At 39.2% G+C, this 13,734-nt stretch overlaps 1 protein-coding gene across 4 annotated transcripts in view; it reads left to right on the forward strand.

Moving 5' to 3' along the window:
* Positions 1-13,734, forward strand: part of LOC140725708 (cytochrome P450 7B1-like) — a 251,498-nt gene that overhangs the window by 172,594 nt on the left and 65,170 nt on the right. For 3 of the 4 annotated variants that reach the window (XM_073041549.1, XM_073041554.1, XM_073041559.1), the window contains one exon: positions 1,057-10,711. In XM_073041549.1, the coding sequence (XP_072897650.1) occupies positions 1,057-1,347 (291 nt within the window). In that variant the 3' untranslated portion in view covers positions 1,348-10,711. Of the gene's footprint in view, positions 1-1,056; positions 10,712-13,734 lie in introns of those variants that run through there. The other variant, XM_073041568.1, reaches the window with a different exon arrangement.

Here is a 13,734-nt window from a genome sequence, read left to right on the forward strand (position 1 = left end):
TGAACAGCTTGTTCCACTTTGCGATAGACAGATTTGAGTTTTCACAGTTAATCTGAATCTCCAGCTTCCTTCAGTGTCTTTCCAAACCAAACTGAAATTACATAGTCATTTCTGATATTTTCTCACTTTAGGGCTACATTTCATGGCAACCCATATCTTTTGCAACAATGTCGTGTATGAAATTGACAAACCGTTTTAAGAGTTACAAATACAATGGTGTTATTTTCCTTATGGTCTACTGAAAATACTATTCTTAATGTAACTTATAATTTTACTCTAGAATATGTAATTTTGAAGTGCAGTGAAAACAATTGCATAAATGATATTTTGAATTTTATTACTGTTCTTTTTTAGCTATTATCCACAATTTTTTTTCTCCTTGCAAAACACTTTTTGGAGCACAGATTTTGCCAGACTCTGGCATGTTTCTCATCTGCCTTTTCTGCGAGAGCAGCCCTAACATGCAATTGCTCAAAGTTCAAAGTAAATATATTATCAAGATTTTTATATACATACATACATACACACATACACACACACACACACACACACACACACACACACACACACACACACACACACACACACTATTTACTGTTTGCTACCATGAGATCCATTTTCTTGCAGATATTTAGATACAGAGAACTACAATGCATTTAATGTAAGATCCTACACACAAAGACAGACAAACAACCAGTGTGCAAAAGAAGACAAATTGTAGTAATAATAGTAAATAAATAATATTGAGAGCATTAAGTTTGTAGAGTCCTTGAAAATGAATCCATAGCTTGTTGAATCAGTTCAGTGTTAAAGTGAGTGAAGTTATCCACGCTGGTTCAGGAGCCTGGATGCAGGTAGAGTGTCTGGTTGCTCTCAACTAAGACCAGTGTGCTGAGAGCTAAGACCAGTGTCTGTCTCTCATTTGGGCGTGGTTATCTTTTCAGCTGGTGGGCCTCAGAGAAAAATTAAGAGTGTGTTATAAAAACAACCACAATCACAGACAAAATCTCCTCTTTTGCTGTCATATATTGATTCTCACTTTGCATGTATTTTCAGGTGTATAAGTATGACCGTTTTATAGAAAATGGAATGAAGAAAACCACTTTTTACAAAGGAGGAAAGAAGCTTCGGAATTATTTGATGCCTTTTGGTTCTGGAGCTAGTAAGTGTCCTGGGAGATACTTTGCAGTCAGTGAGATTAAAATGTTCATTTCACTGATACTAACAGCTTTTGACCTGGAAATAATCCATCAGGAAAGGCCAGTAATGCCAAGTAAGAGCCGTGTAGGTCTTGGGGTCTTACACCCAGATTCTGATGTCCAGTTTCACTATAAATTGCGCCAGTGAGGAAGCTTGTTAAACTTCTAGTCAGGATGGTAAAATTATATACTGGTGAGTCATGCTGGGAAATTGTTTGATTCTTAGTTGACAAAAACAAGTGTTTTGTAGCTTTAGGATACTAATTTTTAGGAATTCCCTTTCATATTCTTTCTTGGGGAGTAGAATAAAGCAATTTCATGCTAACAGGTGTAATGCCCTGATTCACATCTTTACTGTTGTGGTGTAGGCATTTCATTTAGCAGTTCTGTAAGGGTAGTCTGTTCTGCTTTCAGCCCGTCTGGGTTATTGTTGAAGATAAGGGATGATGAGGAATGTGTCCCATCCAATTAAGATGCCAGAACTGGGAGGAGTTTTTTTTTGGTGAGGGATACTGAGGTTGGTCTTGGGGCTTTTGTTTGGCGGGAGATGAAGAGAGAAGATGCTGGGGAGAACCGGTCATAGGATACGACCTGGTGGGAGACCTGTTTGTTCGAGATGGATTGTGAAGAACATTGAATCGTCGGTGTGAGCTTTCACACAGTCCAGAGGCCCAACCCATGCGAGACAGAGAAGTTCAAGATGGGCTCCAACTTGTGCACATTTGACTGTTTAATTAAAATGGGGCCTTCTCTTTTTTGTTTTCTTTACTAACCCTTAAGTTAAGATTCATCAATATAATTCCTTTAATTGTATGCAGTGTACTTGTCTGTTATTTCCTGGCACTAATTTTTAACAGAGTAGGAAATTACACAGCATCCACACAAACCAGGGTTTGGGGTGAGAGAGCCATCTGAATCTCATGGGTTTGGCGGGACTGGAGAGTGTCTTCCCTATACATAAGCAACCAAGGAAACCAGGGTGTTTCATGGGTATTATATTGCTTTTAACAGACAGAAAAACCCTTGCAGATTCAAAATTCTGATTTATGCTCTCCATATGTGAGGTATTATCTTGGCTTCTTTTCTAAGTAGTTGAATTTTAAATTGATGCAGAGACAGGGATATCCAAGGTAATGTATCTTTGTAGGTAGAAAAACACTTGAAATGACTGTAGAAGAGATTATTAGAGTTTTAACAGATTAAGTTGCAACTGGAAAGAAAAAAGGGATCAATATTTCAGGTGTGCTGAGTTTCCAGCATTTTCTGTTTTTATTTCAGATTTCCAGAATGTACACTTGTATTATTTTTTATTTTCTATCTAAGTTAAATTTAACGCAAAGGACACCACACTTTAAGAACGATGTCAAAGTCTTAGAAAGGGCGGAGAAAGATTTGTGTGTGGATGCTGTTCAGGTATATGGGGAGCTGAGAAAATGAAGTTGATACAGCAGAGAAGTTTAAGCTGAGGTTTGATAGAGAGGTAAAAATGGGAACAGGTTAAATGGAGTTGGTATGGAATTTCCAATCAGAATCACTGAATGTTTAAAGCACAGAAAAGGGCCATTGAGCCTGTGTTGTCTTGATAAACAATTAATCCGTCCTCTCCTCATAACCATGTAAGTTCTTCCCTTTCAAGTATTTGTCCAGCTCCCTTTTGAGCACTGTTAGTAACTTTGCCATCACCAGGATCCCTGGCAGTGCATTGCACATCGTAATTATGAACATACCAGGAACTGCAGATGCCTGAGTCGCGAACAAAAATAGGACAGTGGAGGAGCGCTCAGCAGGTCAAGTAGCTTCTGTGGTGGTAAAAGATGTAGGTCGACATTTTGAATTGATACCCTGCATCAGTCAGGGCTTAGAGTGAAGGGGAAAGATTAGTGTGTAAAGTAGTACAAGAAGGTGAGTGGGACAGAGTCTGGGAGGTGATGGATGGAACTCAATGGTAAATGGAACAAGTGGGGCAAGAAAAGGGGGAGAGGATAGGGGCTATGAACAAAAGGAGATGTAGGTGGATGGTGACTTGTGTGGGAGGTGATAATGGGGGTGTTAGTTATTAAAATTGGAAAGTGCAATGATAACATCATTAGGTTTAAGCCACCCGAGAGATATTTTTCTTCCAATTTGCATGGAAAAGGTAAGGACAAACAGATCAATGTGAGAGTGGGAAAGGTGGTTAAAATGATGTGCAACTGGAACCTCAAAATGCCCTTTCAGACAGAGCTCAGGAGCTCTGTTAAACATTTGCCTGGTCTACTCTGGTCTCCAGTCCAGACAAAGCCACATTATGTGCACCAAAAGCAGTTGGAAAAGGTGGAATTAAGCCTTTGCCTCATTTACAAGGGCTGTTTAGACCATTGCACAGTGGTGGAGGAGATGATGAAAGGACGTGGGGCATTAGATTCCCTACAGCTAGACCATAAGACATAGCAGCAGAACTAGGCCTCTCAGTCCATCAAGTCTGCTCTGCCATTCCATCATGGCTGATTTATTATCCCTCTCAACCCCATTCCCCTGCCTTCTCCCCATAGCCTTTGACCCTCTGACTAGCCAAAAACCTATCAACCTCTGCCATCCATGGCAATGAATTCCACAGATTCACCACCCTCTGGCAAAAGAAATTCCTTCTCATCTCAGCTTGAAATGGATATCCCCCTATTCTGAGGCTGTGCCCTCTTGTCCTAGACTTGCCCACAATAGGAAACATCCTCTACGTAGCCAATATGTAGGCCTAGGCCTTCCAATATTTGATAGGTTTCAATGAGATCCCTCATTCTTCCAAACTTCAGCGAGTATAGAACAACAGCCATCAAACACTCATAATATATTAACCCTTTTATTCCCAGAATAATAAGATTATTAACGGATTGGACACGTTAGAGGCAGGAAACATGTTCCCGATGTTGGGGGAGTCTAGAACCAGAGGTCACAGTTTAAGAATAAGGGGTAGGCCATTTAGAACAGAGTTGAGGAAAAACTTTTCCACCCAGAGAATTGTGGATCTATGGAATGCTCTGCCTCAGAAGGCAGTGGAGACCAATTCTCTGGATGCTTTCAAGAAAGAGTTAGATAGAGCTCTTAAAGATAGCGGAGTCGAGGGATCTGGGGAGAAGGCAGGAACGGGGTACTGATTGTGGATGATCAGCCATGATCACAGTGAATGGTGGTGCTGGCTCGAAGGGCAGAATGGCCTACTCCTGCACCTATTTTCTATTGGCATCCTCATGAACTTCCTTTCCCATGCCAGCACATGCTTCCTTAGATAAGAGGCCCAAAACTGCTCACATTATAAGTGCAGTCAGGCCAATGCTCTACAAAGCCTCAGCATCACATCCTCGCTCTTATGTTCTAGTCCACTCTATCCATTCTTGCCTCTCTTTTATGCTTTATATATCTGTTGTTTGAAAAGTTTCTCAATCCTTGAACTTAATTTTTGTGAATTATAATGCTTTTAATGCTGCCTTTGTCTTCCTTTGTCACCCACGTTTCCCCTTAGAATAGTTCCTCACCTTTGGTATCGATCCTAGCTTTCTGAATGTCCCCCAGCAAGGTGGTGGGATCAGACTGTAGCCGGCCAAAAATCCTTAAACGGCTCAAACGTTGGTTGGCATGTAAACGGGCCACTGTACATTTCCTCATTTGTCTAGATAGTGGTAGAATCAAGGGTGGGGGTGGGTGCCTTTTAGAAACTCTAGCCATTACTGTTCTGCCATCATCCCTGCTAGTAGACTCTTCCAATCAATTATGGCCAACTGTTCTCTCGTGCCTCTGTTAATCCCTTTACTCACTGTAATACTGATACATCTGACTTTATCTTCCCCCTCCCAATCTGCAGGGTGAATTCAATGATATTATAATTACTGCCTCCCAAGGATTCCCTTGTCTTAAGCTCCCTAATCAAACTTGGTTCATAATACAACACCCAATCCGGAATTACATTTCCCCTTGTGGGCTCAACCACAAGTTGCTCTAAAAAGTCATCTTATAACCATATAACCATTTAACATTTACAGCATGGCAACAGGCCATCTCGGCCCTTCTAGTCCGTGCTGAGCACTTACTCACCTAGTCCCACTGACCCGCACTCAGCCCATAACCCTCCATTCCTTTCCTGTCCATATACCTATCCAATTTTACTTTAAATGACAATACCGAACCTGCCTCTACCACTTCTACTGGGAGCTCGTTCCACACAGCTACCACTCTCTGATTAAAGAAATTCCCCCTCGTGTTACCCTTAAACTTTTGCCCCCTAACTCTCAACTCATGTCCTCTTGTTTGAATCTCCCCTACTCTCAATGGAAAAAGCCTATCCACGTCAACTCTATCTATCCCCCTCATAATTTTAAATACCTCTATCAAGTTCCCCCTCAACCTTCTACGCTCCAAAGAATAAAGACCTAACTTGTTCAACCTTTCCCTGTAACTTAGGTGCTGAAACCCAGGTTACATTCTAGTAAATCTTCTCTGTACTCTCTCTATTTTGTTGACATCTTTCCTATAATTCGGTGACCAGAACTGTACACAATACTCCAAATTCGGCCTTACCAATGCATTATACAATTTTAACATTACATCCCAACTCCTATACTCAATACTCTGATTTATAAAGGCCAACATACCAAAAGCTTTCTTCACCACCCTATCCACATGAGATTCCACCTTCAGGGAACTATGCACCATTATTCCTAGATCACTCTGTTCTACTGCATTCTTCAATGCCCTACCATGTATGTCCTATTTGGATTATTCCTACCAAAATGTAGCACCTCACACTTATCAGCATTAAACTCCATCTGCCATCATTCAGCCCACTCTTCTAACTGGCCTAAATCTCTCTGCAAGCTTTGAAAACCTACTTCATTATCCACAACGCCACCTACCTTAGTATCATCTGCATACTTACTAATCCAATTTACCACCCCATCATCCAGATCATTAATGTATATGACAAACAGCATTGGACCCAGTGCAGATCCCTGAGGCACACCACTAGTCACTGGCCTCCAACCTGACAAACAGTTATCCACCACTACTCTCTGGCATCTCCCATCCAGCCACTGTGGAATCCATTTTACTACTTCAATATTAATACCTAACGATTGAACATTCCTAACTAACCTTCCGTGCGGAACCTTGTCAAAGGCCTTACTGAAGTCCATATAGACAACATCCACTGCTTTACCCTCGTCAACTTTCCTTGTAACCTCTTCAAAAAATTCTATAAGATTTGTCAAACATGACCTTCCATGCACAAATCCATGTTGATTGTTCCTAATCAGACCCTGTCTATCCAGATAATTATATATACCATCTCTAAGAATACTTTCCATTAATTTACCCGCCACTGACGTCAAACTGACAGGCCTATAATTGCTAGGTTTACTCTTACAACCCTTTTTAAACAATGGAGCCACATGAGCAATATGCCAATCCTCCAGCACCATCCCCGTTTCTAATGACATTTGAAATATTTCTGTCAGAGCCCCTGCTATTTCTACACTAACCCTAAATGTCCTAGGGAATATCCTGTCAGGACCTGGAGATTTATCCACCTTTATATTCCTTAAAAGCGTCAGTACTTCCTCTTCTTTAATCGTCATTGTTTCCATAACTTCCCTAGTTGTTTCCCTTACCTTATACAATTCAATATCCTTCTCCTTAGTGAATACCGAAGAAAAGAAATTATAGTTTTTCTACAATTTCGCTCTCTTCTGAATCAGCTCCAACCTACTACTTCCAGTCTACCTGCATATTGAAATCCCCTTGACTAACTATAGTAACATTGCTCTAATTAAATACCTTTTCTATTTCCTGATTAAATTTATGTCCCACATCCTGGCTACTGCTTGGGGGCTTTTATATAATTCCCATCAGGGTCTTTTTACCCCTGCAGCTTCTTAACTTTACCCGCAAGGATTCTACATCTTCAGCTCCTATGTCACCCCTTTTTAAGGATTTGATTTCATTTTTTACAGAGTCACTGCCCACCCATTGCCTACCTGTCTGTCCTTTTGATACAATGTATATCCTTGGATGTTCAGCTCCTAACTATGATCTTCCTTCAGCCACGTCTCAGTGATGCCCACAGCATCAAGTCTGCCAATCTCTAACTGCGCTACAAGATCATCTACATTATAACACCTTCAGTCCAGTATTCATCACCCTCTTTTGATTTGGCCCACATGTTACACTTCCCCTCATCCCGCCGACTGCAATTTTGCCCTATCGTCTGCCTGTCCATCCTCACAGTCTTGCTACATACTGCCTCAACTTGCATACCTCCTACCACACCCTCGGGTCTTGCAAACCTACCCACAAGGATACTGGCCACGCCTGGGTTCGGGTGTAATCTGATTATTGTACAGGTTATATCTTCCTCAGCAGAGAGTTCAATTACCCAGAAATCAGTTGCAGGAGGGATGGGAGAGGCGTGGGTGGGAAGGGATCAGGAATGCAGATAGGGGGAGAACTGGTGGTGGGATCACATTGTAGCCAGTAAAAATGGCAAAGGATGATATGTTAGATGCACAGGCTGGTGAGAAGAAGGTGACCGCCGAGGGAACTTTATCACTAGACTCTCTAAAGAGAGGACGGGTGAGAGATTGCATTTAGAAAATGTTTCCAATGTATGTGAGGGTTCCATTAGAAGGGAAGACATCCTTCAGGAAGTAGGGAAATATTCATACTAACCCTAGACCAGAAGGCCCTGTGCAGTGGAGACAGAAATTGAGGAAAAAGGGAATGCAACCTTACCGGAAGCAGGGTGGGAAGAGGTTAGCTGGGGTAGCTGAAGAGGTTTGTGGTTATATAGAAGATGTCAATGGTAAATCTTTCTCCTGAGATGAAGATAGAGAAATCAAGAAAAAGAAACAAATTGTCAGAGATGGTCCAGATGAATTTGAGTGCAGGGTGGAAGGGTGATGAAATTGATAATTTCCACCTCAGTGAGCAAAATCAATTCGGTTATCAATATAGCAGAGAAGTAGTTGGAATGAGGGTTGCCAGCATAGACTTGGAACAAGGACTATTCTACAAAGCCAGCAAAATTCATGAGAGTGTCCGTGGTTGCTCCTCTGATTGTAGAAAGTAGGAGAAATCAAAAGAGAAGTAGTTGAGGTTAAAAAACAAATTCTGCAGAACAGATGAGAGTGTTAGTGGAGTGGAGTTGGTTGGGTCTTGGTTAAAGAAAGCAACAGGGAACTTCTTGATAAGCGATGGAGGTGGACATCATTATTAAAATGAACCATTTGGGACCAAGGAATTGGAAGTTATCATGATGGTGGTAGGCACAAGTTTCTTAGTTGTAAGTAGGACAACAGAAGACAGGATGGAGACTGGGTATGAAGAAATGAGTACAGTGGGGCAAATGCAGGCAGAAACATTGGGTTTACTGGGGTCCTAGGTTAGAGAGAGTACACAGAGTTGGGATATCATGAGCTAGAAGCTTTGGAGAGACCCTTTCTACTGGGTCTACTGCTTTAAAAATTCTCAAGTCATTCTTGGATCCTTTGCTGATCATGTTGATTTTTTGATCACTTTGCCATTGGGAGGTTTCACTGTACCCTCTGTTTCTATACCCTTCATGGATCAAAATACCTTTATCAGATCATCTGTTAACGTGATGAGCATTCTTCCTTAAAATGGGCACCACAGTGGCTAACTAGTGGAGTCAGAAACCCAGGTTCAACTCTGACCTCAAGTTTTGTCTTTTGGCGTAGGATTGCTCAAAGTGCCCTGGTTTCCTCCAACATCCGAAAGTTACGTTAATTAACAGGTTAATGGTTAATGGGCCACTGTAACTTTCCTCTTTTGTCATGATAGGTGATAGAATCTGAGGTGGGGAGCACAGGGAGTTGATAGGAGTGTGGAAGAATGCAATATGTGATTGAATTAGAACTGCTGTAACTGGGTAATTGATGATTGGTACAAACCTGAGCTGTGGGATCTGTGTCTATGCTGTATCTCTCTATAACACTAATATTTTCCACGCTATTTTTTCTGATAGTAAAATCAGTGAAGCACAGGATGAATAATGCAAAACAAAAACAGGCATTTTTCCTCCTTAAACATTTTCTGTATATAACTATACTGTGTTGTAACAACAAAATAAAAATTATTCACTGTACAGTAATCTACTTCACTCCTGAAAGATTAACATTGTGTAATACTTTGAAATCACTTTTATATGAGGGAATCGCGTTAAAGCATGCAAATGTTTCTTAAAATGTGAAGCACTGCAAAAGTTGTCAATAAACAGTATCTGTAAAGCTCATTGTCATTCAAAAGTGCCCTAGATGGTTCTAATCTTCTTGTATGTATGCATACTTTATGTACCTGTAAGTAGATCTGTTCATCTATGTTACTTATCGTAGTCAGATTCTGGAATCTTTTTGTGTTTTACTAGGAAAACTAGTATTTTGAGTTGAACTAGTAATGCTCAAGTGAAAACTAAGAAAAAGGACTTGGAAGGGAAAATGTAATGGCTTTATAGTTGAGGAAAACAATACCATTGTAACATGAAAGGGCACTTTTGGAGCCTTGAAATGTAGTGTAAATGTCTTCTTAAAATTTTGTTAATAGTATTGGGTTATGTAGAAGTTGTGTTCCAATAATTTATTCCAGTAAAACTCTTAAATTTGTCCAATAAGGTTGAATCTTGGAACAAGACCAAGTAGAATGTAAAAAAAGTACCAATTTCTTGATTACATCAAAGACATTGATCAGATAAATGTGGGTTTAATTTGTTTATTTTTTGTGGTGTAATATATAATTGATGTAAAAAGTTATATTGCACTAATCTTAACCGGACATTTGTTGTATTTGTCATACAAATTATTGGAACACAACTTCCACATAACCCAATACTATTTTTATTAGGTGATATCGAAGGGATAAAACCGAAACCCAAACTGAATAAATATCGGAAAGAATTCATAAAAATTGCATTGGCAGTAGCCAAAAAGGCTATTGCAGTTACTTGGAAATCGGATTCATACTTAAGTATAGACTGTTGGAAGAACAAAATCTTTAGCTGTATTCCACCTGAAAAAAATTACTTATAATTTAAGAGATAAATATGAAACATTTCTGAAAATTTGGCTCCCTTATTTACAAAAGACAGGATTAAATATATAGATGTTCTGACGACAAAACTATTGGTTATTTGGGGAAAGAAAGAAATATATATACTAAAGTTATTATGAACGCCGTGGAGCATGTGGGGATCTTTCGATATCCAGGCATTCTTTCTTTCTTCTTCTCTTTCTTTTTCTTTCTTTCTATAGGGATATGTTAGGGGGGAGGGGGGAAGGGTTGATAACTTTTTTTTCTTCTTCTGTAATCATCGAAAACTCAATTTAAAAAAAATGTGAATAGGTGGAAACTTAATAAGCAGCAAAGGGTTAACTTTATCAACTGTCGGTGCTGATTTGAGCTTGATTTTGTATTCTATTTGTATACCCTTCTTATTGAACTCATCTGAAAATGCAAATTTTATTTTATACAAATAAATCAACAAGTAAATTTTCAATGAATACAAGTTTCATGCGCTCTGTTCATTCTCATCTCCTCAGGGATTCCCTCCTCGGGGATGGAATAATAAACAGTGAATTTTGTGTATTATTTACTTATGGAATTACCTTACTTTCAAGCAAGTTTAGACTGCCAAAACTGACCAGCTAGATTTGCAACCTGCAGTTCTGAGCCAAATATAATAATAATAATAATAATAATAATAATAATAATTATTATTATTATTATTATTATTATTATTATTATTATTATTATTATTATTATTATTATTATTATTATTATTATTATTTATAGAGTACTTTTCTTACAGACTTACAATTCAAAGTGTTTTACAATGGGATGAAACGAGAACGATTCTGTGATGTACTCTGGTCCCAGACAATTAAGAGCTTTAAAAAAAAAACAAGTAAGAGAACTTTAAATTCAATTCTAAGTGATACAGGAAACTGAAGCAGAGTAGGAATTATATTCTCTCTCTGCGTGGATTTTTAGTTAGAAGTCTAGCAGCAGTGTTCTGAATGAGTTGAAGTTATGTCTCCTAAATCAGAACTTTTAAAGGCAACTCTTTGCAGACCACAGTGCAAAGAAAACAGTGAGCAGATCCCACAGAGCTTTCTCTGAATCGATACCTTGCTCTCAATGCAACCCTTGTGATTTAATAAACTGGCTCGCTACTATGCAGCTTGATATTGGTGAGTGTTGGCAGTATCAAACATCAGACAAGGACCAGTGACTCAGCTTTGTGTTTCACCACCATTCACCACTCCATAGTTTGCCCTAGTGGTTCAGTAGAGTACTGAAGAAGTGCAACATTATGGAATGCATTCTCAATTAAATTAAACTGACATACAATAGATCTACTCCAACTCTTTCATCTACATAAAAGGACCATAATTGAAAATAAGTGTATTCATCATGTTATGCTCTGGAACACCCTGAGGATATGGTAAGGCAGCAACACACACAAAATGTTCGAAGAACTCAGCAGGACAGGCAGTGGAAAAGAGTAAACAGTCGATCTTTCGGACCGAGATACTTTATCAGGACTTGATGCATTTTGTGTGTGTTGCTTTGATTTCCAGCATTTGCAGATTTTCTCTTGTATGTGATAAGGCAGTTTCTAGGTTACACTCCAGCAAGACAATGCCTCATATTTCCCAGAGTTAACATGCATTGGGCATCATTCAGTTATTCTACTGAGTAAGTTGAATGTATGAATTGTTCTTTACAATATGAAAGAAATGCCACAAATTCTCGTTTCCCTTCATTCAATTTTCTATGTCTAACAGATAAGATTAATGAATACGCTGGTAAGATGACATAAGTATCACAAACATTTTTTTCCCAAGTTGCAGATGAGTAAATAAAAATAACTATTTCAGATTTTGGTATTGATACTGCAGACTTTGCTGTAAATGCATTAATCCAGCTTTCCATTGTTTGACATTTCTTTTCATAAGTGCCACTGCTGTTTAATGTTTACTCGTGAAACCCCTGAGCTACCTCTTCATTAACAAATTTGGTTTGTTTGTCAATGTTATGAAATGCAGTCAAAACAAAGTAAAAGAAAATCTTTACTCTTAATGTGTTAAGCATCAAATTATCCATGAGAAGTTTGAAAATGATTAAGTATCGGGTGAGCACAGTGAGGAACTATTAACAGATTTCTGCCATGAGAAATTATTTGCTAAACACTAATGAACAGTGAGAACCATTTCATGATTGCACTTGAGAAGCAATTTTAACATCAGATCACTGCTGCTGATGATTCTGCTGGTTTATTTGATTCCCAAATGTGTTTGACCCAGACTAATGCTCTGTTGATTTCCAAAGCAACCATTGTCATTATTGCTGCTTCTGTTGTTCTCAACCTTGGTTTGTTCCCTGGTCTGTCCTTTTTGTTCTTACATATATAATGCATTAATATAACCTAATTAATTACAATTCATCTCTTTAAGGAACCCAATTTTAAGCAAATTTTCAAACCACCTTGAGTTTAAACTGGTCATTATATTTATTAAGTACCCTTCTGCATTGTGGCAAACTAAATCAGCTATCTTCTAAATTCGTATAACATTGAGGAGGCCATTTAGTCCATCGAGTTTTCTGCTGGCTTTTAATAACATACTGAGTACTCTCAGAAAATTGTGCCTATTAATACTATTCCCCAATCCACTTTTCTTTTACCATCTATTTACATTAAGGCCAACTAACAGAGTGAATATAGCAAGACACTCTAGTCTGTTTTGAAATTTATGTGTCTATAGGTGCAAGGAAACATTATTTATCTCTTGCACAATACACGAAATGCTGAAGAAACTCAGCAAGTCAGGCAGCATCTATGGAAGGGAATAAACAGTCGACATTTTGGGCGGAAACCCTTCAACAAGACCCTTTGTCATGAGTCCTGGTGAAGAGCCTCAGTTTGAAATGTCGATTGTTTAATATCCTCCCTGACTTGCTGAGCTCCTGCATCATTTTGTTTGTGTTGCTTGAGATTTCTAGCATCCTCAAATCTGTATCTTTTTATTTTCCATCAACAATGGACCCAGACTGTCCTTCCAGTTCAAGAAGTGACTCACATGCTCTTCTCCCAAATTAGCACTGCATTCAGTTTCCACAATGACATTTAGTCCACAGAAATGATCCTGGCCTCACTATTTCCTACACTTTAATTCTCCATCATACTTATACACCAACCCACCTGGTTTCATCTGTCACCTTCTAGCTATCCTCCTTTCCCTCTCTCCACCTTTTATTCTGGCATCTTCCCCCTTCCTTGCCAGTCCTGAAGAAGGGTCTCAGCCTGAGATGCTGACTGTTTATTCAATTCCACAGACGCTGCCTGACCTACTGAATTCCTCCAGCATTCTGTGTGTGCACCGTTGCCTGCTATACCGTCACAAAGCTTGACGAACAAAAGCCCATCTTCTGTCTGGGTGTGTTGCAATTGTTTCTGCCTGTCATTGTTTTCACTCAGCTTTTTTTTTGGGTCTTTGTG

Source organism: Hemitrygon akajei, chromosome 1 (assembly GCF_048418815.1).
Source record: "Hemitrygon akajei chromosome 1, sHemAka1.3, whole genome shotgun sequence".
NCBI lineage: Eukaryota > Metazoa > Chordata > Chondrichthyes > Myliobatiformes > Dasyatidae > Hemitrygon > Hemitrygon akajei.